The sequence below is a fragment of the Plodia interpunctella genome, chromosome 4 (genome assembly GCF_027563975.2).
Source record: "Plodia interpunctella isolate USDA-ARS_2022_Savannah chromosome 4, ilPloInte3.2, whole genome shotgun sequence".
Classification (NCBI taxonomy): domain Eukaryota; kingdom Metazoa; phylum Arthropoda; class Insecta; order Lepidoptera; family Pyralidae; genus Plodia; species Plodia interpunctella.
The window spans coordinates 8,375,992-8,403,694 of NC_071297.1; the positions used below are offsets into that span (position 1 = coordinate 8,375,992).

Consider the following 27,703-nt stretch of genomic DNA (forward strand, 5'->3'; position numbering starts at 1 on the left):
TATAAATTTTACAATATTTTTTCTGCGCCGTGAAGTTTTTACCATTTTTTTCTTAAATGTTATGTAAACATACGAGTATAATGAATAATTAAAAAGAAAATCACCCACACCACACACACATATTTCAAAATATGGGAAACTTTCCCAAACTGACTAGACAAGTTGATGGCTTTTTGCAATGTAATTAATTCTGAGGGAAATGCAATGTCTAATTTAAATACTGTTAAGAATATAACATGAAAAAATTGTAAAGTGTAAATTTATTACATTTTATGTAACAAATATAAGTATTTCAATCTTCCTCTGATTCTGATGACACCTCTATCCATGTTGAAGCTCCCTTTTTGGTGATTATCTCTGCAGTTTGAGGTAATGACGCCACGACTGAAATGTAAACGAAAATAACAAATTAAATTTAACGGGTTGTAAAGGCGCACACTATATTTTTATCAATGTTACTAGATGTTGCTGCCCGGGACTTCGCTTCCGTGGGAATTTTGATAATGTACCTTTCTAATGGTGAAAGAATTGAAATCGGTTCGGTAGTTTCCCAGATTACCCGCCTCAAACATACAAAGTCACAAACTCACAAATGCTTACCTCTTAATAATAATAGTAATAGATGAACAAAAACTAAAAAAAATATATCCTATAAATTATGCTATACTAAACAAGTAAAGGAAAGTATTATTGTTTTCCATTATTTTATTTATTTGGGTCAGCAAACGATTACACTCATAAACTTAAAATAAACTAAGCAGTTAATAACATAGTATTTCTAGAAGTGAAACCAACAGCGCTATCCACAAATTACACAATGTAATCAAAGTCTGTGCGGATTTTGGTGGCCAATGTTTTGGCTTAGTAATCTGTGACTACATTGTATAATTAAATTTAACATTCCCAAGGAAGGACAGATAGGTAGCCGGCGGTTGTAAAATCACAATGGAAGCTTCGAAATCTCAAGGTTGTTATTTTTATGCTGACCGCGAGCTTTGTAGCGTCGAAATGCACCCACGAAAATGGGAAGTGAAAGACAAGATTGTCCACTGTAATAATTTCAAAGTATTATTTTTTTAATTTGTTCTAACTTCCTTTCTTATGTTGTATTGCTTCGTTTGCTCCTTGTGTTTTGAAACTATCGTCTTTTCCTACAAATTGACTGGAAGATGGGATAAGTCCCCGATGCCTTTGTTTTTGTTCTTTGTGTTTTTATAAACTATAAAGTTATTTCAAACAAATAATTTTTCAAATTAAAATAAACATTACCGTCGTATTTGCTCGGCTCTGGTTTTTCTTCTTCAAAGTCTTCCTCCATTTTTTCATCCTCATTATCATCCTTCACAACATCAGCGCTGTAGCTCTTGAGGCGAATGTTGAATCTCAGTGAAAGCATGTGGTCTGTCGTTATTATCTCACAGAAGTTTATTTTCTCGCGTTTTTGCCTGGAAAATAATTCAATTTTCTATAGTACATTGAACGACTTGTCAGAGCAAACATTATTTTTCTAGTATGGATGATTGGTTATAATACGTGAATTGATGTTTGAGTTGTTTAAATTTGCAAATAGTTGAATTCCTAACAATGGTAAATCTCTGTTTAAATAAAGAATACATTTTCACGTGAACTGAAATGTAAAAATAAATTAAACGTATGCCAAGATAAAACACGATTGACCACAACAATAGAACAATAGGGTATTTGCGGCCATTTTATCTTATCAAAAATGTATCCAGACCCAGTTCTTGTTTTCAAATATTTACCGCCAATAGTTATAATCAATACATATAATAAAACAGTAGAAAAAAAATCTGTATGTCTGTTTGTACACGCTAATCTTCGGAACTACTGGACAGATTTGAATGAAACTTTTTTGTTATATAGCTATTAATAAATGATTTTGAAAACTGGAATTGCTAAACTATAGGAAATATAGAAATTACGCCTTAACAAAAGTTGTTCAACCTGATGAGCATTTTCTGTTGAGATATAAAAATCTAAGATTTGGAACACCTGATGTCTACATCAGGTGTTCTAGATCCCATGATGGTACAGCTAAACTATAGGAAATATAGAAATGACGCTATAACAAAAGTTGTTCAGCATGATGAGCATTTCCTGTTGATGTATAAAAATCGAAGATCTGGAACACCTGAAGAAGAATCATAATGGTCCAGCTAAGCTATAGGAAATATATTTCAGTCGTAAATGAGCATCTTCTGTATAGGTATCGTTACGCTTTGTCTGTATAGTTAAATTTCTCTAATATTTTGACTCTTTACCAAAAATTGTTCGGCCAGGCGAATGTCGCGGGCATCAGCAAGTAATTAATAAATAGGTATTATGTAAATGTAATGTCTTAACATAATTATTTATTTGTTTGCTCTATTTATTTATTTGGTATATTTAAAATCCCATAAGAATTAGGCATGTGGTTCCGCCCCTAGAATAGGAATACTCTATATTTTCCCGTGGATGTCTTACGTAAGAGACAAATAGACAACAATAGCATTCCCAAGGAAGGTTGGGGTCAGAAAGGTGGCTGGTTTTAAAGTTAATTTTTATGCTGACCTCTGGCATCGGGTCATCACAGCTCCAAATGCAATATTAAGCGATCAATCAAGCTGTTTATTGAAGCAAAAAAATCTTCAATATATACTACAAAAGTTTAAATGAGATTTGTGTGGAATTTTATGTTTCCTAAATATTATAAAGGTAGTAGAATTAGATAATTAAGTAGATACAATGTTTACACCTTCTAGTAGCATCCATATTGATCACATTCTTCACTAAGTCCACAACATCTTTGCATCTGTCTGCTGCATGTTGTATAGCTCTATGTACTATCTTGGAGTTATACAATGCCGCTCCAGTGAGGTTCAACAGGCATAACTCCTTGTACTGGTTCATGCCAACTGCTAGCAGCCCCCCTCCAGTGCAGATTCCCTCCTCTGTACTGCTTGTACAGACAGACTCCTCGATGAAACTAGGATCTGATATGAGAGTGCTGGAAAATATATTATTTGCTGTGAACAAGTTCAGTATTGCAATATAAAGTGAGATGTGTGGATTGCTTTATAAGGGTCTGTAAAAATAATTTGTGATGTCTTCTTCATTATCATTACATAGTGTAAAACAAAGTTGCTTACCACTGTCTGTCTGTCCCTATATATGCATAGATATTTAAAAGTACTCAACAATTTTTTATGCAGGTTTTAATAGATAGTGATTCAAAAGGCAGTTTTAGATATATAATTTATATGATTTTCATAGTCATATTCCTCATTGCTGAGGGATGTGGCCACACAAGACTACCTGGGTAACATTTATGGAATAGCCTTGTCCATTTCACTACACTTGCTGACAATAATCAACTAGGTTTCCTTACAATGATTTCCTTCACTGCAAGGAAGTAGTGGTCTATTAAAACTACCATATGAACTCATAGCACATATAAGAATACCACCATCACACACTAGTGAACTTCAGTGTACAGGATGTGTTCCTTCACGTTTCCTAATTTAAAATTAAAGTGGAATAAACATATTGAAATCACGGCCAAAAAACTTAGTACGGCAGCTTTTGCAGTGAGAAGGATCAGACAGTGTACGAACATAGATACAGCTAGACTTGTGTATTTCAGCTACTTTCATAGCATTATGTCCTACGGACTATTAGTTTGGGGTAATGCAGCTGAGATAGGAAAAAAATTTGTATTACAGAAAAGAGCTATTCGTTTTATTTATGGATTAAAACCTCGAGAATCTCTTCAAGAACTCTTCAAATCAATTAACATCCTCACTGTTGTATCTCAGTATATCGTTGATGTGGTTATTTTTGTCAAATCAAATTTACATTTATATAAAAAATTAAACGAACTAAATAGTGTAAACACTCAAAACAAGCACAAACTTTGTATGAACAGATTCAGGTTTAAAAAGGTTCGGCGGTCTTTCGTAGGTCAAAGTGTAAAATTATTCAATAAACTCCCTGCAGAGGCTATTAATCTGCCAATGAAAACATTTAAAACTTATGTTAAGAAAAATTTAATGGATAAACAATTAACGCCTATTTGACTGATAAAAACGCATGGATCCTCCCGACAACTTTGCCACACCAGACATGATCCAATTTTTATTTTGCTGTTTTTTTATTATTTTATTCATAATTTTTATCTTTGTTATAATAATTGATAAATTGTGACATTTAAATTTTATTTGTAAAACATGTACGTGATTCAAGTGTCTGAATTATACTTCTATTTTGACGAATAAGATTTGTAATTATGAAGTCATGGGAATCGAGTGTGTCATGCTCACTCAAATGGTCAATCTGGTAGTGGCGTCGTGGGCCCAACTCGTGAACGGGTGCTGCCAGAGGGAACTGGTCATCTTGTTTCTCATATATTTTCATGTAAGGTAATTGTGTTTCACATCGATATATATATATATTATAATCAGCACTTGGATCACAATCATAACCTGTTTTTATATACCTTTTGACTACGTACATTATGTACTTTTATATCTTATTAGAAAAAAAAAACATTGTAAGAAACAATAATGGTAAGCCGATCTGGCATGATAGGGACCAACACTGTTCAAATGAGTTTCTTTTGGCATTTCTTCTCAGCAGTGGTCGTTCCGAAATGCCAGTAGTTTGTAGTTTGTGAGAAATAACTATAAATATAAAAATTGACGAGAAAAAGTGCCTGTGAAGGTCTAATTTCTGAATAAATTATTTGAGTTTTGAATTTGAATCTAACAATATTTTCCTCCACTGGAAGCAAGTTCTATCACAAGTATGAATCAAATTGGTATACAAACTCATGTGGTTTCTCATTCAGTTTGGAGGGAGTAAATTTATTATAAACATACAAAAAATACTTACTCATTTCCGAATATAGCAAATGTCAAGCACACTGGATAATGATACAGCACAGTGGGTATTGGGTCTTTCTCTGCTATTGTGTGAATTATTACACTGTCTCCACTTCTAGTGATGTCGGGCCTCTTGAAATGAGCTAATGATGTCAGCGTGGCTATGCTTGCACATTCTATTACATTACCAGCGTGGTTCAGCACTTTGACATCCACTCTCAGTGACCACACCTAGAAATCATATCATACTAATGTAATGTGAAGATGTACCTTTGTCATTCTTTATCTTCTTACACAAAACACACACAAAATATGCAAATGGATTTGGAGACTATCTAATTTGGTATAAGGTAGAAATATCTTTGCAATTATTTGAAAAATTAAATCTTACTTCTGTTTATTTAGTGATGAAGATTTAACTGGAGTAATAAAAAATATGTGCATCTCTATTGTTTTAATATATGCAGGGAAATGATCATAAATTAAGTAATTATACTTAATAGGAACAATACACGTCTGTTAATTACTCCAAACATGAACATCAATAATTACCTTTTCTTCAACTACTATACACAATGATTCCAAATCAATACATTTGGAGTCCTTGTAACACTTTTCCAATAATCTGTTTAAATAGACTGTGAGGTCAGTTTGACGGTTTGCCTCGAACTGTGGCGCTGCCATAGGACTTATCTCAACATTTATGGATAAAATGCCCTCATTTGGCCTAATTTGTTTTGGTTGAGTGACCTCACATGTTACTTGAGCTAAAATCCTGAAAATAGAATGAATGATCATAAGATCATTTAGTTAAACTAATAATAGATTTTACCTGAAACCGAAATAAAACTGAAACCGAATTCTACCTGAAATTTGGAAACAACTTTATCTTTTGTTTGTTGTTAGTTACATAGAGGACTTATATATTGTATTATATAGCACTTACATAGAGGAAATATTCGCGAAAAATTTAATACAGTTTTATCTACACCACATATAAATAAAACAGTTCAAACAAACTTACTTTGTTTCGCCTAATGATACAATGCAACTGCCGTATTCTGAACCGAAGGTTATCTCCAACTGTCTATTTTCATTATAGTTTCGGCCATCTAAACGCTGAAAACAATAATAAGTACAAATTCGTATTGGTTATTTTAATGAAATAATTTCGAAACGATTGTGATTAATAAAATCTTACATGTCCTTCAGATACGATTTTTTGTATGAAATTCTTTTCACATGTTGATAAAAACACTTCCCTCATTGTTATTTATTGATAAGATTGTTGTTCAAGAATATAATTCATGAATTTTTTAAAATTTAATTTATCAATTATCAACAACAAACAAACATGTAGGTTACTTTTTAGGTTATAATATTATCACTGACGTGACGGTTTTGTTGACAGTTTTTTTTTTGTGACTGTTCTTGGCTTGATTTTGCATGGGAAGTTATATTGCTTGCTTTTTGAAAAGTAGCCATGTCCTACCCTATTGTACCTAGATACCATTCCATGAAGAAAGGCCCGTGGCCATATCAGGAATAATCAATTGTTATTGATTGTTCCTGATATTGTCATTTATATGCTATGATTATAGTAAATTTGTAAAGTCATTATTTTAAAATAAAACATACAAACGACTAATGATCTTCTTGGAAACCTATTACATATTTGGTAGCAGATTTAAAAACGCATGGATTTAGTAAGTACTTCGTGAGTGCCTAAGTAGTATGTAAAAACATAATATTTTTGTAGCTGTGGTTAGTAGAAAGTTACATGTAAAATATATGTATAGGTAGGTACTTAGGTACCACAGCACTTTAATGGTAATATTACGCAAAGCTCCGCGCAGATGGCGCTACTGGTACAACTAAGGTACACAAACATTGCCAATGGTGGCAAAAAGCGCCAATACAATATTGAAATATTGTTGCAGATTTACGACCAAAAATACCTTCTACGCAATCGTGGTGCGAGTTTAAAGGAAAAAGGAAGGATTTAGTGGATTATCCTGAAAATAATAACACTATTTTAGGTTAAGTTCTTATGCATTATTTGGTCAACTGTGGTCTAAACTTATATAAACTTGATTTTGACTGAAGATCTTACCTGTATGAAGTCCATATTTTAATAAGTCTGTGGTGTAACGTGTGAAGTGTTTCCAGCTTCTTTTCGACCGTTTACTGTCTCGAAATTTTACAGCGTGAGGCGTATCCTATAGCTTTCGAAGTTTTTTATCTTATGGAAAACGATTTTTCCCAATATATTGGCAACCGAATATGCTACATTGTTGTATATTTTCACAAACGAATGCTTACATAATGAAAGGATTAATAAAGTGCTCTAAAATAAACGTTTTAATCGACGTAGCAAAAGGCGACAAAGCTTTTATGTACCTAACATACAGTGCTCTACTCTGGCGCGATAAATGTGCAGTAATACTCCCTATTAGGTAAACCGTGGGTAAACCGAACCCACCGAACCTTACACACCTACTTTTACTACTATTACCTTGCTGCTGTGCTACTATTACCTACTTTTAATTGGTAGGTAGCATTTAACCAACAAACTCTACGATCAGCTCATTATCGACTTTTTCAATTTACCTGTCATTAAGTGATTGATATCGTTCTTTTTAAAAGCAATCCTAAATTCTGGAATAATAATTTTTGAATATCGATATTAGGATGACATATGGACATGCTCCATAGACAAATAAATTAAATATACCTTAATAATGAGGCAATGAAGCGAGGCCCCAGAAACTTGATATACTTTATTTTCTTTTTATACTTCTTACTCCAAGACACTCATCGTGCAGGAATCACCGTGTAGTCAATCAGTAAATTTTCTACAATATCATGTAGTCCCGTGTATGTCGTACGAGCCGCCTAAAGTACGCGTATGTACGGTAGGTACTCTTGGCAAATTATAGGCTACAACATGGATGCAACATTATTCCTAACTAGGCTTGACGTCAAGTAGGTAAGGTATATTTTTTACGCTGAGTCGAAACATGCGAAGAGGAGATACGGAGAGAGAGAGAGAGAGAGAGAGATCTTCCACCAGCCTGGGCATCTAAAGTGGATCAGCTTTGATCACCAAGAACCAGAAAATTTTGGCTCGTAAATAAAATGATTAATATCACTGAGGTAGGTCCGTAATATGTCCTTAATGTCGCATTTAAATTTAAACTGAAACATAATTGCATATCTTGGACAAATGTGACGAAAGGAAGGAATTTTCCGTCACAGTCGGCCACCCACTTTTGTCGAAGACGTTAACATTTCTTCAATCAAATAAATTGAAATTTAGTAGAAACTCCAGCCGATAATGGCTAACGGGATTAATCTTATAATATCGACACTATGTAATATTACTTTATGTAGTGCGGTGAATAATATTCCAGAACCGATTGCTATATGCCAAGGTGGGTGCGTATGCTGCAGCTTAAATTAACGTATGCGTCATACGAAAATATACTTATTATATAATTATGTAAGTAGATATAATCTTACAAAGACTACCTGGGATAAGTATATTATTAGGTAATGCCATTGCCATCTCAGTTTCACGCAGAAATATTATGAATTCGAAATTTTGTGAGGATGTAAGTACTTCTGTGTGTGTTTGTTAACTTTCACGCAAAATATGCTGGACGGATTGTTATCAAAAATTTGGCACACGGTTAGAATATAACCCGGAATAACACAAAGGGTACTTTTATCCTGAAATTCCCACGGGAGCTAAACCCGAGGCGTGGCTAGTAGGTACTTATAAATATAAATCATCAATTAGAATGCACGTATCCTCACGATGCTTTCCTTTACCAAGTGAGTTCATGAAAACGGCCATTTATTTATTTATATATTGTTATTTAAATACACCGGCACATGTGTATCCTATTACCGTATTTATAAAAGGAAGAAAAGAAAAAAAAATCATACATGAGTTAGATTGGTATACTACAAACGAGCCCGTCATATGAGTAGGATTCGAACTTGGAACATTTTGGTTCACAGGCTTTACCCCCACCGCTTCAGCTTCAGAAACCTTCATACTTTTTCATCATTCTAATTACCTGCAGATGTATCGCCGATGCCGCCATCGATTTTAACCATAAGCAACATAAATAACCACAAATCTATTCATATGTTGGCTAAAGAAATAAACGGAAAACATTTGAAGATCGCCACTTACATGGTAAGTGGGTAATGGTTATAGGCTAGTAACAAATTCCCACTTTCAATATGGCCTATGTACCGTGTACCTACACTGTAAATATTACCATAAATTATTTTCCTAGTTTTGTGACTCTCATATCTGCCTGCTAATGGTTCCCCAAGTTGTCTGGACTACGGAGTGGTTTAATAAAAAATCTAAATTTGGAACCTACCTCTAGTCTCTCTAGGCTGTTCGGCTCGGGTAAAACCATAAATTGTATATTCCCTAGGAATGACACTATCTATTAGTGAAAACCGCATGAAAATCCGCGCAATAGTTTTCGAGTTTATCGCGAATAGACAGACGCGTCAGAGGACTTTGTTCTATAAATACGTATGTAAGGATTGGTTTATGAAATTATTTTGTGCCTTATTAGTGAGGCACTAAAGAATTTCACATAATAAGTTATTGCAATAGGTAGGTACCTATTGGGATGTAATAGTAATATGGTAAATGCGAAAGTTTTTGAGGATGTATGTGTGCTTTTTGTTATTCTTTCACGCAAAATCTACTGGACTAATTTTTAGGAAATTTGGTACACGGGTAGAATATAACGTGGAATAACACATAGGATACATTTTATTTCACAATTCTCACGAGCGCGAAACCCCGGGGCGCTGCTAGTAACCTATATTTTAACATTTTCATATTTTTAGAACAAGCCTATGAACTCCGCGACTCCTGATCCTCATAACAAACAAAAACTCATCGGAAGAGGCGTGGCTTTCTTCATCATGGAAATATTGCGGCAGAAATTCAACTTCACATACGAGATTGTTCTGGCGAAGAAGAATAATATTATGGGCGGTCCAAAACCCGATGATTCGCTGATAGGACTAGTTACTACAGGGGTAAAAGGAAACAAATAATGATTCCATTATCATAAAACTTTTTTGGTCTTTTGTGGAATTCATATATGAGAGCCAGTGTTCTCATATTAGCGAAATGCGACTTAGTCCGTCTATGAATAAGGTCGTCTAATGTTAGTGATGTTGGGAACTAGACTTAGTTTTAATTAAATTTTTGACATCGTTAAGTGATGTAATCCTAATATTTTATAATCCAAATAGGTGATATTTCAATGTAGAGTGTAATGCATAGTTATTACTTGAAGAACTCGTTGTGAGCTATGGTATGCAGCTTTATGTAGCAGTCGTAGGCGCTACGAGAGCATATCGTAGCATTTGTAGTAGCGTGCGCATCGGCGCGGCGGCGGCGGCGCGGTACACCGCGCATCACATATTTTTACTTATTATTAGCTACAGCTAATAATAAGTAAAATTATGTGATGTAAATTAGCTTTTTTGTCAGTTTTGTCGAATATTCATGTTCGAATATACGTATAACAATACTTAATTAACTTTGAATCTGGAACGTGAAAACCCCTTCCGTTCCCGTTTGATCTTATTAACACACGCTGATTCAGTATGGTTAGCAGTCGCGTTGCCTGTTATATTCAAGACATATTTTCGTTGCTTGTTTCACACATCATACCAGATTTTAGGTGACGCCATCGACGTCGTTTATTATGCTTCCATAATAATAATTACAAAAAAGAAAGTCTATCATGCTTTCATAGCTAATTTTTTCATAGCTAAATCGCTGGATCGATTATGATGATTTTTTAAATAAATAAAGTTCAAGACCCGGAGATAACGGCTAGTTATATAATATTTAGCAATACTTATTGCCATCTAACCTAAACTTATTTATTTTACACAGAAAGTCGACATGGCAGCCGCGTTTGTCCCAAACATTCTGGAATTTCAACAACTGGTGTCCTTCTCCGTGCCCATAGAGGAGGAGAGCTGGGTCATGATCCTGAAGAGGCCCACCGAATCAGCCGTAGGAGAAGGACTGCTTGCTCCTTTCACTGATTTTGTTTGGTACCTACGAACGAAAAATTTTATATTTTTTGTAACACTTAGTAGTAGGAAAACAGGCATATGTGGTCGTCCAAATCAAAAGGGGCTTTAGGCGCCCGGTACTTACGCCACTATTGCCGTTGTTTTGTATTGGAACAACGGCAATAAAAACCTAAATGCTAGCCGCCATAAGGTGCCTTTTGATTTGGACGACCTATAGTCTACCAGATGAGAAGTTGTCATTACATCGTGATGTTGCTTGTAACACGAGAGGAGTTTTACGCGTGTTCCCGTCCCTGAATAAATATCTCTATCACTCTAAGTAGTAATACTTTATAGATGAGAAAGAGCGATATACTTTTTCACTTCGCAAGGTCGTCGGCATCTTTAATTGTACCTAAAAAATTGTTGATGGTTACCTTACTTTTAAAATATTATTAATTTTCCAGGTTTTTAATCATAGCTGCAGTTGTGATCTTCGGCCCGTGTGTCTTCATTCTAACTCATATCCGAGCTAAGCTGATGCCTGATGATATTCCACCGTTTTCTCTGTTCCACTGCGTCTGGTTCGTGTACGGGTCCCTCTTAAAGCAGGGCACTAACTTGCGTCCCAAGGCTAGTAAGTTCAGGCTCTCATCCTTCTGTGTTTCCGATTGCATTTGAGGTTGTGACATGATAAATTACGGAGAATGAATGAATGAATGAATGGAAAAGCAACATTTTTTTGGAGTCAAACACTATTAGTAACTACTAAATTGGAATTTTAAAAAGATATGTAAATACAATAGTAATTTAATTGTCATGATCATGACCAATGTGATGGAAATATATGATACAATTTAAATTTTTTACTTTAAACTATTTTCGACTAAGAAAAATAGTCGTACGCATAAAAGACACATAAATCACGCTGCCTTAGACTATAATTAAGGAACCTATTCCTATAATTTTTTACAAATTATAAGTATACTATACGAGTACTTAATCACTTATTGATGCATTTTACTGTTTAAATTATTGTTCTTATTTTTATAGACAAATGATTGACACCAAAATATAACGAATAATTTAGACATGATTAGAAAAAAATAATACGGGTATAACTTTAAAAAAATTAATCACAAACACAACAAACACTTTAAATAAATAAACTTACCTGTACCTAAATATATAATAGGAATGTAATACATTTTGAAGGTCTAATAAAATCAATAATGTACATAATTCTATGGCTGAAAGTATATCATATCTGGTTTTAAGTAGAGATAACCAACTAATTATCAAGATACTTACATACGAAAAAAAATGTTTATATAAAAAAAAAGAAAAAAAAAACAATATTTCAGGACACTTCTGCAAAAGAGAATTAGAAATAGAAATATTAACTTTTTTTCGTGAAGTATTTTAGCCAAATGACAATTCCAGACACAACTCGAGTGTTATTTACGACTTGGTGGATGTTCGTGATGCTGCTCTCAGCGTTCTACATGGCGAACCTGACTGCGTTCCTTACGCTCTCACAGTTCACCCTGGAGGTCAATAGTCCACTCGACTTGATGAAGAAGAATTACCCCTGGATTGCACCCAGCGGGGGCCTTGTGGAGTTCGCGGTGACAAAGGTAAGCCTGGTATTTTAATTCTCTCATTTTTTATCAACTATTACATTCTTCTTCTAGCGTGACAGACAGACGCGACAGAGGACTTGGTTTTAGAACATGTAAGGATATTAAAGTATGTAAGGGTAGGTTAGTATCACGGATCTGAAAGTACTTTTTACGCTTCGGTTTCTAAATATTGATATAAAATGTCAATCCACAGCCGACAGGAAACATGCACTACCTCAACCAAATGGTCAAGAAAAGGCGGGGACAATTCCAACATTATACTGAAATCAATGATTTCTTTAGAAAAGTTGACAGCGGTGTTGTTTTAATTAAGTCCAGTACTACTGCTATAAACGGCCTTTATCAAAATTATGTGAAGAAGACGAAGCAAGGTGTGCCTGAGAAGAAAAGGTGCACTTATGTGGTCGCTCCTAGACCCTTCACGAAGAATATGCGTGGTTTTATCTACCCTAAGAACAGTATCTTGAAGACTTTATTTGATAGTGTGTAAGTATGAATTTAATAGATACAATACAGCTGTTTTGTGAGCTCAATATTATACAAGTCTAGTATGGTGTTCACTTTTTCAACATTTATATTTCTTCCAAATATTCTAAATACATACTTAATTCTTCTTTGCCATTTCTCTTAACTGAAATTAAAAAAGAAATCGAATAAGAAAAAAATAAGCTACCAATTTTAAAATATTTTTTTCTGAAATTAAAATTGTTTAATGTATCTGTCGGATCTAGTACATAAGATTCAAGATTAATTTGGGGCCCTACCTACCTATATAAAATTGTAGAATCGGAGTGATTATCCAGTCAGGTATAGTCGAAGAGCTAAAGAAGTTAAATGTTCCGAACGTGAAGGTTTGTCCCATGGACCTGCAGACGAAGGAGCGTAAGCTTCAGATCACAGACCTGGTGATGACGTACCAGATTGCTTTAGGAGGATTGGGTGTTGCCTGCATGGTCTTTATCGGAGAAGTAAGTGTATTTACGCCGGGCGTAAACGTATTTTTGCTCGACTTCCACTTTTATGCTCTATAATCTAAACCCATCTTTGAACACGATGTAGTTACACATTTTTGAAAAATGTTAGGGTCACAAGGAATGTTTTACTTTATTTTTGTTGTTGGGTAAGATTTCCCGTATACATCTATATAATTAAATAAGTACCTGTTAATATTTATAATCGATAGAATCTAATCAATCATTAATTTTTGTTTAAGTCAAGGTGAGATCACTAGACTATTGAGAAATATGTAAGTAGACAATTAACTTAGACATTGATTTTTCAGATCATCTTAAATAAACACGTTACACGTAACACTAAGAATAATCAGATCAAAAATAACAACAGATCAAAACGCAATAAAATAACTGCCTACTCTCAAAGTGACGTTGACAACCCTCCGTCTTACGATACAATCTTCGGAAATATTTCTAAAATGATACCTACTAAAGATGTCCATAAGAAGGTTGTTAATGGCAGAGAGTACCTGGTGGTTGATTTTCAAGGAGGCATACGGCTGATACCGCTTAAGACCACATCAGCATTGCTATACAAACTGGGAAAAGTTTCGACGCACGTCAACGCACGTCAGTGTCAAAACCAACAACGGAGCTAAAACTTGCTGCGGCGTCGCAACGGAGCACGACTGAGCAATAAATATAGCTCTTAGTGAATATCTGTATAACTATAATTTGAGAAATACATTCTTTAAACCTAATAATATTTTTCGAGGTTGTGTTGTTTAATCAATATGACATTTTCCCAAAAATAACGCGTAACCATAGTCGCGAGGCGCAGCTAGTAATGTTACCAGACATTGAATGATTGTTATTCCACTCCGCGTAATGAAGGTAGCGATTATCATAGCCTTTGATGCGGTGGTTACATTTATGGTGACATTACGTCCCCATGCCTTCACCCCATTAACGGAATATTGACTATGTTATATGAACGTCCGTGTGCATAATGCTATAAGAAACAAGTAGACATGCCCAATTCTCTATGCTCTAATAATAATGTTATTGTTTTGAGTAAATTATTTTGGTTTTTAGTAAGTACTAGCTGTTACACGCGGCTTCGGCCGCGTAAATTTTCCATGGGAATAATTATTTTTCCGGGATGAAATGTGTCCTTCTCTACACTTCAAACTACTTACATGTATGCAAAATTTCAAGAATAGAGAAGAATAAGAATAGATGGAGCTTGAAGAGGTAACAAACAAATTTACTTTCGCCTTTATAATATTAGTGGGATTTTATAAATCAAAATGAGGACCATCTATCTTGTGAGAATATAATTCCCTATGATTCTTTCTATAACCTACTCACAGGTTGACTGAATAGTTCACTGTATATACTAGATGGCGGTAGTCGTAAAAGTCATGTCAGGTGCCAATAAACACAGCTTCAGGGGACTGGAATCAAATCTGACATCATTAGGAATGAAAATTCTCGATGAGAAGAATGCAGTTTAAGCTTTCCATCACATGAGCCGCATACTAAGCTTAGTTACTAAGTTACATAAAAAATCAAGAAGACATCTTCCACCTGGTCTGGGAGCGCGAAATTAAAACTTAGAATGTACACTACTCCCGCACAGATTGTAAAAAATAATTAAATACGGGATAAAGATATACTGGCGTGTGAATTGTTTCAACAAAGACAAGTATCTTTTTAACTACACTAATTTATGAATAACTGCGCGATAAAAAAAAACCCCTATGTGTTATTCCAGGTTATTTTCTATCCGTGTACCAAATTTCATAACAATCGATCCAGTAGATAATGCAAAACAAACTTTCGCATTTATAATATTAATTGGAAATTGGGATAATCAGTGTTGAGGGTAGTGTAAAAATTTCATCAATATTTGATTTATAAGATTTGTAATGAAGAAAGGTAATGACGGCGGTCAAAATGCTCCAAAATTCACCCGGGCTAGCAACCTATTAATCTCAATAGCTACCACTAATAAGCCCACCATACAGCTAGTTTTGCAAATGTTGGCTCTGTCTAGCTCGTAAAGGATAAAGACGCGATACTGTGTCTGTCATGTCCACACAATTCCACCGACACGCAAACATTGCATGATTACTGTCCGCGACACAAGCCATCCTACACGGCATTTGGTGCCCGACGGCGGAGGGTAGAAGCGTCGCTTAAACTAAGGCTAATGGTGTTCGGCGGGTGACCGTCGCCATGCTATGGCAGCCGGGGTGGACCTCATCATATCCGCCGTCTGCAACGCCACCTTCTGCGAACCCATCTACGATAACCCTGCTCTAGGTGAAGGAAAACTATGTTTAGATAAGTAAAGTGTAATCATAAAAGTAGGAAAAAGGTATATTCAAATTCTTTATTTTAGATAGCACAATAGATACTTATTTTGACAAAAAATACTTAAATAAAGTTAAATCTACAGTCGACTTCCAAAGAGCTGGTGAAGAAGATGGCGCAACAAACTTCATTCTAGAATTTTATGGATCTTGTGTATACAAAATTGCATCATGAATCTTGCTGCCTTTATTTTTTACTTTTCCCATACTTTAGCCCGGCAGTGTTGGGATGTCTTAGAAGGGCAGGAAGAACATTGGTCACAAATTAGGTCTAGTACCTAATTTGTGACCAATGTTCTTGAACATGACCAAAATCCGTATAAGTACGAAATAGTGTTTGATATTATATTGTAATTTAATTTAACAAAAAAATAGTTGTCAACGTAAATTCATTAAAATCGATATTGCAAAATTGAGTCATCAAACAATGACATACTAAAATTATTTATAATTATTAATTATGATATTAATCGATATTACAAATTACCAATAGAAGATTTAAAAAAAACTATTTAACAGAAACAACACATTCAAAATCCCGGGCGGTTCTCAATACTTTAGCCAAAGAAGTGAACGGCGCACATCTCAAGATTGCGACATTTAATGTAAGTAACTTTTAATATAAATCATAACTAGTAAATTTATCAATTTAATGTGGATTATAGTTTATTTATTTATTTAAAAGATATAGTACCTACTAACTTTCGTGTTCTTACCTTAGTGACAAAAAAAAATACATTTACATAAAACAAAAGATTAAATACTAGATGCATTATTGCTACGCTACGTAGCAATAATGCTACGAAATAAAGAGCGCTACGATCTCAAAACGACTACGACTGCTACGGAATTGTAGCAGTAGTGCTACGAAGTCGATAAGTATTAAAAAAGGTTTTTTTTTGTAAAATAACGCAAAACGCAATGTAATAAACGTTTTGTATAATGACGGCGTCATTCTGCACGTATGTGCAAAATGACGCCACCGGGTCAGCGGAGGAGAGGCAGACCAAGAACGAAGTGGTGCAACGACATCCAGGCGGGAATATGGCGATATTTATATTAGTCAGTTTTTCCCAGTCTTTTTCCCGGCATTGGGACACAAAGCAGGTTTTTAAAAACCATATATTTTATTTTAGAATTTTCCTATGAGCTGGGTGGAGCGGCAAGAAAATGGAACTCACGTGGGTCGCGGTGTGGCTTTCACTATCGTGGACATTTTGCGCGAAAAGTTCAACTTTACGTATGAAATCGTTGTTCCGGAGAAGAACTTCGAAATGGGGGGCAAGATGCCCGAGGAATCTCTAGTGGGGATGGTTAATGTCAGTGTAAGTTGGGATGTCTTAGAAGTAGCATCTGTAATAATGTATCTCACAAGTTTAATTGGCTATTTGACTGGGTAAAAAATAAAATGTGTAAAGGTAGTAAAATTACTGAACACGATAGTTAAATGTCAATTTAAACCTCATTTACACTGATGTTGAAATTTGAAGGGTGAGAGAAGCAGTGTACTATGACAAAACACTACAAAATCGGCTACGCGCGTGTGACACCTCTGGGTTTTGCAGGCGTCCATAGGCCACTTTCTATCAGGTGGGTCTCATGCCTATTTGGTAGTATAAAAAGTATAGGTACAATTTTCACAGAATGTCGACATGGCCGCAGCATTCGTGCCCAAGGTCTGGCAATACCAGAGGAAGGTGGACTTCTCGACAGACCTGGACGAAGGGGTGTGGATAATGATGCTGAAGAGGCCCAAAGAGTCTGCCGCCGGCTCCGGACTGCTAGCACCATTCACTAGCCACGTTTGGTATGTGGTATTTAAGTTTTTGAATGAATGAATTCGTTTCAAATTTTTACGTTTTCCCTGGTAAACATTTTCATGGCTATATTTTTTTTGTCTATCTCAATCTCTTTTATCTTTGGGCTATTGTACCAGGAAGCCCAGTCAACCTTGGATATGTTATTCAAGGCTTACGTGGCTTAGATACCTCGTACAAGAATAGGACCAATCCGTAACCTCCCTCCCTCCTCCTGGAAAGATAATGGAATGGAGTGGTCATATTCTGGGGCGGAACCACACGACACACTTTTTATTAAATTCTTTATCAGGTACTTAATCCTGGTAGCAGTACTAGCGTACGGCCCTTGCATCACTCTTTTGACAAGGCTTCGTTCCAAAATCATGCCAGAGGATGAGCAGCCCATCAAGCTGTCCCCCAGTTTCTGGTTCGTGTATGGAGCCTTCATCAAGCAGGGGACTAATTTGGCGCCGGAGGCTAGTAAGTCTCTTTCTTTTTCTCTCAAGGTACACACTCTTAGGCCTAATATCGCCGAACTCACACAAATGGCAACGTGAATGCAAGGAGATTGCGTATTGTGTATGAGAGCTTTTATTTACCGCAATTAAAATCCAGGTTCGGCGATAGCCGGCATGATATTTAGTGTTTAATGATTTACCACAATCTCGTCTTTATTACCGCCAGAAATTAAGGAAATGAAAAACTTCATTTCTTCCTACACACAAATATTTAAGCAAATACATTAACGATATTTGACATTACTTTGTCTATTAGTCCATGTTTTGGAATAATACGTAATAAAGTTAAGTACGACTTAGTTAATAATTCCAAGGTATACAAAACGTTGCCATCAACTTGTCATTTACCGTGGTGTTTTATCAAACTAGACTAGCGGTGGATATCACGTACATTAGTGGTCACCTTAGATGGTATCAGCTTGTCACCCATCAGTTTAATGGCTGTCATCCATCATCGACACGGTTGCCTTTTTGATATATTTTTTATTACAGTATTATGTCTATGATTCATATTTTCATGTATGATTTACGCGTACAGAAATGTTTTTTTTTTAAATGAAAGTAAATTAATGCAGCAGCATTTTTTAAAATATAGATATATCTCTTACCATACATCTTCCTAATTTGATTCACAAGACCAGTGTGAAAATGTAGATAAAATATAATTTGTAGGCAAAGCAATAGTAGCTGACGACGTCGCGCGTCGATTGTGACATAGTAAATGCATACACCATGGAATTAGTCATACATATACATCGTATGTGATGTCGATAAGAACACCTTATAACAAATTAATTAAAATACGATATCGGTAAGCATAAACTACTTTCGGTGTGTTCAACGCGACATTTATTGACAGACGATTACAACCATGGAATTAGTAGGTACTCCGTATGATTACAACACATTGATTTATTATTATTTCATTGATTTTGACACATACCTACCTAAAAATTCATGATCGAGTGAAATTGGCCCTCAAACTTTTCACATTTATTTTAATTAGATACCACCCGAGTGCTGTTCACAACTTGGTGGCTGTTCATAATTCTACTATCAGCATTCTACACCGCGAACCTGACTGCCTTCCTGACTCTGTCCAAGTTCACCCTTGACATCGAGTATCCGAAGGATCTGTATAAGAAAAACTACCGCTGGGTGGCAGCAGAGGGCAGTGCGGTGCAGTATATTGTTGCAGCTGTAAGTTTATCGTGCAATAGTTAATCAGTTCTGTCTCTGAAATAGTTCGTCATATCTATGAGAGATGCTATATCTAAATAAGTATGTGAACATAAGGAAAGGACGCAAGAGGTTGGCTCCGATATAGAAGTGGTCACGTATGCAAATCATCCACCTGCTTATTTGATCCCAAGAAATAATGTTTCAAGCTATGATTTTAAATCTTGTGAGCTGAAAGAGCCCTTCAAATAAGAGCTTCTGTTTTTTCAATTATATTCTATATCCTTATCTCCACAGCCAAATGAAAACCTCTACTACCTAAACGCGATGGTGAAAAACGGGCGCGCGGAGTTCCGTTCCTTTCAGAACCATTCGGAGTACCTACCCATGGTGAAGAACGGAGCGGTTCTGGTGAAGGAACGCGACGCGATAGAACACACCATGTACGCGGATTATCTTCAGAAGGCCCGTGAGGGAGTCGCTGAAGCTGACAGGTACGAACGAAAACAAAATTATAGATTATATAAAATCAGTAAGTATTTTTTATTCCGCAGCAATGATAAATAAAGCGAACGTATGTATGTAGGGTTGCCAGATAATCCGCAACCAAGGGTCTCATAGAACTTTGTGTAATGCGATCGTTCCCGCTCGTTACCCAACTTTGTCTCATTGTTGTGAAATATTATGACCCTTTCTTGGTGCTTTCTAACTGGCGCCCCCAATTATTAAATAAAACGTAAATAATAAGCAAATGTATAAACTTATCCAAATTCTGATTCTCAAGGTAAACTTATGCAAGTTAGGTAAAACTTAAATTACGTTTTTTATATGTCCACAGGTGTACGTATGTAGTAGCTCCTAACAAATTCATGGCTAAACGGAGAGGATTTATATACCCTAGAAATAGTAAACTGAAGCCCTTATTCGATTCAATGTAAGTCAAAAATATTTTTACTGTGTTGATGTGCACTTCACACACACTCTGTAAAGATATTTCGTGTTTTTATTTTTTTGATGATTATATTTATATTTTGATATGGTCGGGTCGGTTACATGGTCATATAGTCAGCCAATATTTTAAACATAAAATTCTTACATACAGACTCTGGTTTATCAACCAAGCGGGTCTGGTGAACTTCCTCAAGAGCCGGGACCTGCCGTCCACCAAGATCTGCCCGTTAGACTTGCAGTCCAAGGACCGTCAGCTCAGGAACAGCGACCTCATAATGACATACATGATCATGATCGTCGGTCTGTGTGCGGCCAGCGCCATCTTCATTGGAGAGGTAGGTCTCTATTTTCATTTATGAAATTAAAGACATGTTTCCCAAATCCCGATTGAGTTTAAAATTTACGCAAATGTCGCAAGAAACAACCACCAAGATTTTAAATAGCTTGTGCTAAAATCTAAAGCCTCAATACCTCGACAGTAACACGATGTAGGTCTTCAGCGAGTCCGTTACAAAGAAATGACAAAGAGAAAATTTGGTTTACCTCATTGGCTATCATTCCAGGTTGTGGTAAAGCGGTACGTCCGAATTAAATTCCGAAAACCAGCGGACAAAACCAAAGAGAAAAGGAAGAAGACCAAATTCAACAAGAGTTCCACGGTGCACTACTACTACGATAGCAAACCTCCGCCGTACGACGCCATCTTTGGAAAATCTAAACCGAAGCTTCTAGAAGGTAGACAACTAAAGGTTGTTAATGGTAGAGAGTATTTGGTAGTAGAATTTAATGGAGGGTCTAGATTAGTTCCTGTTAGGACACCGTCTGCGTTTTTGTATAATTTGGAGAAATAACAAAAAAAAAGGCGCGATTAAAACGAATAACTTTTATAGTAAAAAATACCTTCACATAAATTTAATGTTATAAAGATTTAGATCAAATTTTATTTCTGTAATATTAATTACAAATAACTATTTTAACTACTTAAAAGGTACTATTTTTGTAGGACTTCACCTAGACGAGTGTGATGTTATGTAGTTTTTGTTTAGGTGATTGAATCAGTAAATGCCACATTAGATTTAAGTGTTGATTTGATTCACTAATTAGCACTGAGGAGCAGAACATTATATATATTATGTGATGTTACGAAATAAAACGATCTTTCAAATACATATTTTTATTAACTGTGAAAATACATTTCCACAATTCCTCTAACATCAAAATCACGTCTCAACATCGTCTCCCAAACAATAAAACTTAATTATTTATAAATAGAAACTATAAGGGCCCGTCATAGACAATTTGTATATTTTACCAAATATGATTTATTACATCATAGTGAACAGTTACGATAGGACACAGTGATTCCTCTTGCTATTAATACCTGTAATTTAATTATTTTTGGTATACTTAATAGTAAACGTAGCTTATGTTGATATTTGAATATAAGTAATACACAAAAAATATAGGCTAATGCTTATGATTTGTTGAGTATTAAATAAAATATCTAGCCACCTACCAAATAATGTAACAAGAAGGAACCACGTGCCTAGTAATCCACACGTAAAAAACAATAAAGTTTTAATTACAAAGTTTCAATTGATAATGTAAAGATGTCTGACCGGCCCGAACGATCACTTAAGGCTGTGCTTATACACAATGTACAATCTACACTTTGTACATATAAATACAGTATAGTTACATTCTGGCCATGTTCGGCTCTTTTTTTGCTAGCTGTGGCCATTTTGACAAATATAATCAAGATGGCGACTTTTGTAACGTGAAAACATTGTGGTCACGTGGCAAATAAATTTAAAGAAATTTAAAAAACTATTGAATTTAGCTCATACTAGTCTAGTTCAAATTAAAATATATTATTATAATATCCTCTAGTGCTGGTTTTCCAAAAAAATAAACTTTATTTCATATTACTATTTACTACTACAATATCTAAATTAAATAGAATATTTAGGTCCCCATCTTGAATTGCTAGCGAAAATTACTGCTGAAAGCGCCATTTTTATTGACCAGTGACATTGTCTATACTAAACGTTATCCGTAACGCCTTGACAACATTCTGCACAATTAATATATATATTAAAAAATAAATAATGTTACAAATTATTTAACTTAAATTTAGTATACACGAGTCCAATGCGGGTTGTTTAATGTAATCAATCAACCGTAACTAAGAATTTACACGCTTTTAAAGTCATATATATTCAATAATTTGGGATTATGATAAAAGTATTTTTTATCGTATGGACGTTTAAGTACTGAAATTATTATGGGCAATACAATTATTAGATAATAAAAAAGTAATAGATGAAACTGTTATAAGTATAAATGGATTTAAAAAGAAATAAGATAAACTATATCGAGAAAGAAACACGTTACATTTAATCTATTTTGCATAAATGAGAAGCTCGTTTTTCATAGGAAGCCACTTCAGCCATATATATTAGGATAATTATGTTAATTTTTCATTTAAGAATCCCTTGTCTGCTTAAATTATATAAATAGAATTAAACGCATAAGGCTTTGTTATTTTTTAATATCAACGTATGTGTAATTGCATGTTAGTGTAATATATAACAATTCTACTTCTGCAGAAGCGTATTTAACTGCTAGTAAGCCACAATTTTCACCATCGTGTTGCGAGTCTGAGGCCTACCACGACACATACAAACACGTAGTTCGTTACTGACGTCCAGCTGCTCTCTTTTTCTCATATCGTAAAAAAAACAGAGTACGTGTGGACGCAATGACCTGCTACGTGTTATGTTTCATGGTAGGTCCCCAGGTCAATTAAAACGCCATTAGAATAATAGGCAGATTAAATTGTAAATTTTATTACATTATATAAAATTTAGCGATAACATTCCAACATTGTACAGTCGCCAACAAAACATAATTGATCCACTAATAATTTCATTAAACTGTAAAATGCACAATAATAATTCTATATTTTATACGAAACAAGAATAAAATATTATAAATATAAATTAGTACAATGATTTTTCTATTTTAAATGTTCTTGTGCAGAGCCTAAAAAACCTATACTTGAAAATTGAACCAAGGATTACTGAAACTGGCGTGTGGAAAATAATAGTTCAACAGTAAAGTGTAATAACTAATATTCAGCTAAATCATGATTGTCTATCTAATTTATTGCAGCCTGAACCCGCATTTCGCCTATCAAACGTACACTATAAAAATGCTAGACCATAATGGCGTCTCTCTACTTAATCTACGAAATATGATCACATTTTTAAGTATAAGAAACAGTTCACTATAGATATTTATGAGAAACTAATTTTAAATATTTATCCTCAACAGTTTCTAAAAATGCACATATTTGGATAGTTACGAAATATCTATTTATTTATTTATTGCTATTTTATGCCGAGGTATTGACTGTTTTTTTTTTATGAACACATTGCGTGGATGCGCTAATTATCCAATATTAAGAACAAGATCTGTCCGAGCATATATAAAAGTATTTAAGCAGTAATGTATTAACGAGCCAAGTTAATTCGTATTATATTGAATTAATTTTTAAAACTCCTAATTTGATATTTATGAAATGAAGCAGGAAAATAAAATCGTGTTATCACGAAATAACTCACTGAAGACCTCACATATAATTTGTGAACGTATCAATATAAATTGGCAGCATGCGACGTTAAAGTTTTAATGTAGGAATATATTATGCATGAGTAACAAAAAATATCTAAACATTCTAACATAAACCCTTGTTTCGTTTGTTTTCCATTAGAGTTTGGAGGAGAATGAAATTCATTATATGATAATAGTATCAAAAAATTGTACCCTTACATAATTATGTTATATACAAAACAGGATACGCCATGCTCTAAGATAGCATAAAACGTTATAATTTCTGGTAAAACAACTTAAAAAATGAGTTATAATTACACTGATACACGATTTTTGTAGAGAAAATTGAAAATAATTGTAATTGTTAAAAAATTATAAAATTCATAACTTTTTTATTTTTGCCATAATTTTATGCAAATGAATATCTCTAAGGGATTAAGGTCTGGAAATACTATCAAGTGTGTTCTAGTATAAATATATTACATACAGAGAAGGACTTAACGTGCTTAACATAATTATCAATCAGATAAGATATGATATATGCTTTGCGACATCCACGTGGCTAATCTTAAGGTCATCGACCTGGATTCACAAAATATTTGTTTATATAAACATTTACCTTGTGTTAAATTAATGCCATTGACTTACTTATTAACGAGAAAAAGATAAAAATCAATTGAATAATAGCTATTGTACTTGGGATATATTTGAATCCTAGCGAATACTGACCAATATTACATAATTATACAAGTTGGTCCATCGGTTCGAATCGGAGTTTTAGTTTGAATACATAATATATTAATAAATGTGTAAAAAAATGTGCAAATTGAGAAATCGAGGATTTAGTCTATGTAAAATATTACGCAGGTTGAAAATGCTAGCTGCCGAAAAACGTCAGTAATTAATCATATTTGAATCGAATTTGTTTCTCCATTAAGATATCAAATTTATGTATTATCACAGCACCTAGAAATTTACTTCTATATAATGATTTAAACATCGATAGGTAATTAATGAACTAGTAAATTACATTTTACAATTTTGCAACCCATAGACCGTACACACGTATCAACACATCTTGACTTTAATATTTGGAGACTATAAAAAAATGACTGTTAAATTTTCAACGATCCATATTTTACTTTGATGAATCGTTTATTTTTTACTAGCCGTTGTCCGTGGCCACGTCAAAAAGTAACCTAAATGCCACTCTCCGACTCTCTTTATTTTTACTGTGGAGATAGCCATACCAAAAAAAGGGCATAGTAATTGGAAACCCTGTATCTGTTGACGTACAAGAACGACCAATCAGACGTCAACATTCATAATATTAGTAGGTTTATTTTATCTTCTGTGCTGATATATGCGCCAAGTCTCAAAACTTTGCCTCGGCAACTAACACTGCAATATACTTATATCCCACTAAGTGACATTAATAAAGAATTTATCAAAACTGTGTGCCTTATAGACTGCAGTATATAAGGCACATAGATCGATAAACATTGTGTTAAAGTCTCTTAAAGCAAAACTGTTAACAACTTGATTTTGGTATTACAATAACTTATAACTACATATTAGTTGTGAAATTATTTTTAAACTTATGCTTAAAAGTCCAAAATTCACATATTCTTATATATTTAATGCACCTTTCTATATAGGTACCTGGGTGTCGCCATCTTTGTACGCCCAACTTCAAGAACTAATTTCTAAATACAACGAATAATTAATGAGATAAATTAAAAAAGTTATTACCGAAACATTTTTAAACATAAAAGTATTTTTTGCGAAAGCCAAATGTAAATTTAATTTTTAATGAAATATTTGAAAATCTGTTAATAAAATGGAAAAATGTAAATTGGTTGGTATTATTAAATATATTGTCTCAAAATATTGCAAGTGTATTTCGATTAAATGGATAAGTCAGATCCAAATTAGACTCTGAAAGTAAAATGTGAATCACAGAGTATGATAACATAAAAGAACTGAAGATGTAAAAAAACTTATATCCGCAAAAGAACACATATTTCAAAATCATATTTAATCGAACAATATTTTCTATATTAGCGATAAATCGATAACCATCGAATCAGAGCAAAAAGAATTGAATAATATTACGCTGAGCAATACGCTTGATATAACGGACTTACATTATAATGTTTTACGCATGATTTCTTTGGTTGCTATACTTTGAGAGCCTCTTTTGGGCTCCGACTTCAAATTGGCTACTTGACTAATATCATAATAAAGTATGAAAAGTATTGGAAACATAAAGTTAATTAATAAATATGCAATTTAAACATATAGATGTATATATTTTTTAAATTGAAAATTTTTACTCTTACTTTACAGGAAGTCAAAACACACGGGGCAATGCAATGACAGTACATGACGTGACGTCAAAACACAAACAAATTTGTAAACTCTTAGCTCAGACATTGGACACTCTGTGGTGAAATCACCTAGGTTGTCAATATTTCACTTTTTCATTATTGGTTCCATGGAATTAGTAGGGTACGACGTACTTACTAAATCATGATTGGTTGTAACTCGCTCTATTGCCTATGGTGAAGCTCCGCGGGCAATATATTGTGTGATGGATGACGACATTGTCACGTGATGTAGTGTGTTTTGCGAGAAAACTTTCATTAGGAAAAAAATTTTTTGAAATAACACTATGAATTTTTCTAAATTAAATCAATTGTGGTGGGAAATAACAAAACATTTTATAAAACTGTCAAGTAGCCAATTAGTATAGATTTCACAGCTAATGTGTAGAAAGTATCAGGTTAGTAGGCAACCGCGCCGGCCGGCCGTCACACCGTCTCGCCTTCCACCATGGGGGTGGGGAGCAGGGAACTAAAACAATCATCATCATCATCATCTCATCCACAAGAAGTCCACTGCTGGACATAGGCCTCAATGCCCGATTGAAAGCAGCTTGCAGCATGTTGCTTGAAAGCAAATAAAATATCGTCATAATTTTTTTATCACCGTCATATTAGTAATCTCAACTATGCGGGAATTTTCAGATGATTGATACATTAACGTTTTATGGAGAATCTCAACTAATGATCAGTTATAATTTTACAAGTATAGTCATTTACGCTATATAATAAATCACAGTTTTCGTTTAGTTGGAATAGGTTTAAATTTTAATCCCTACCATATGCCTTGATATTAGGTATCTTGTTAAATATAAACAGTGTAGTACATAAATAACCTATGTGAATGTTTTATTATTTTAAAGAGTAATTTGTCATTCTGCTTTGAAATTATGGACAATGGAGTTGTTAATGTCTAATTATTAAAATGTAAAATAAATTTTGGAAGTTATTATAATTGAAACGCAAAAATGGCTGAACAATTGAATGTTATTAAATAGCTTCAAAATATTGTTTTTTACCCAACTAATAGCGGTGTTTTGATAAAGCTGTTATTATAGTCGCCTTGCAAAAACGAAAGGATACATTATCATCAAATTACGAATAAGTTGATACCTTAAGCAGTTGCTTGTGATGTATTGATATTTTGAAAATATTAGAAAAATACTATATCTCAAAATAACATAGTAAGGTACTACTAACATCTTTTACATATTCTTAGTAATTCAGCCTTCCCAGTAGACAGCAATCTAGATACGTTAATTTATTTATATAGAACTTAAAAGCAATACCCTGCAAAAGTTAAATTGTTTCGTCCATTTTTTAGACAT

The 27,703-nt window shown here is 34.1% G+C and overlaps 4 protein-coding genes across 6 annotated transcripts in view; 2 read left to right on the forward strand and 2 right to left on the reverse strand.

Moving 5' to 3' along the window:
• Positions 1–242: 242 nt before the first annotated feature.
• Positions 243–6,278, reverse strand: Rrp45. Its single transcript, XM_053743566.1, has 7 exons — positions 6,082–6,278; positions 5,905–5,999; positions 5,433–5,655; positions 4,891–5,111; positions 2,756–3,007; positions 1,270–1,445; positions 243–384 (listed from the first exon to the last, which is right to left on the reverse strand). Exons 1-7 carry the CDS (start codon positions 6,145–6,147, stop codon positions 293–295), a joined length of 1,125 nt encoding a protein of 374 aa, XP_053599541.1. The 5' UTR covers positions 6,148–6,278; the 3' UTR covers positions 243–292.
• Positions 4,293–14,384, forward strand: LOC128669086 (glutamate receptor ionotropic, delta-2-like). 3 transcript variants are annotated; one of them, XM_053743552.2, is made up of 9 exons: positions 7,161–7,795; positions 8,972–9,087; positions 9,765–9,959; positions 10,831–10,994; positions 11,423–11,592; positions 12,399–12,592; positions 12,792–13,084; positions 13,383–13,566; positions 13,881–14,384. In XM_053743552.2, exons 1-9 carry the CDS (start codon positions 7,789–7,791, stop codon positions 14,208–14,210), a joined length of 1,653 nt encoding a protein of 550 aa, XP_053599527.1. In that variant the 5' UTR covers positions 7,161–7,788; the 3' UTR covers positions 14,211–14,384. The 3 variants fall into 3 exon arrangements, with proteins under 3 accessions (XP_053599528.1, XP_053599527.1, XP_053599529.1); XM_053743554.1 differs by lacking the exon at positions 13,881–14,384 and having other exon boundaries at positions 13,402–13,539; XM_053743553.2 differs by lacking the exons at positions 7,161–7,795; positions 8,972–9,087; positions 9,765–9,959 and adding an exon at positions 4,293–4,413 and having other exon boundaries at positions 13,881–14,382.
• A 1,322-nt stretch (positions 14,385–15,706) lies between these two features.
• Positions 15,707–21,541, forward strand: Ir76b (Ionotropic receptor 76b). Its single transcript, XM_053743555.1, has 10 exons — positions 15,707–15,879; positions 16,449–16,534; positions 17,066–17,254; positions 17,573–17,736; positions 18,039–18,208; positions 19,253–19,446; positions 19,723–19,919; positions 20,264–20,359; positions 20,528–20,711; positions 20,940–21,541. The coding sequence occupies exons 1-10, from the start codon at positions 15,798–15,800 to the stop codon at positions 21,225–21,227; spliced, it is 1,650 nt and encodes a 549-aa protein (XP_053599530.1). The 5' UTR covers positions 15,707–15,797; the 3' UTR covers positions 21,228–21,541.
• The window catches only part of ZnT63C (Zinc transporter 63C), a 31,850-nt gene continuing 25,681 nt past the window's right edge, over positions 21,535–27,703 (reverse strand). Inside the window, exon 10 of the mRNA XM_053743560.1 lies at positions 21,535–26,847. Coding sequence (XP_053599535.1) covers positions 26,805–26,847 — 43 coding nt within the window. The 3' untranslated portion in view covers positions 21,535–26,804. The remainder of the gene's footprint in view (positions 26,848–27,703) is intronic.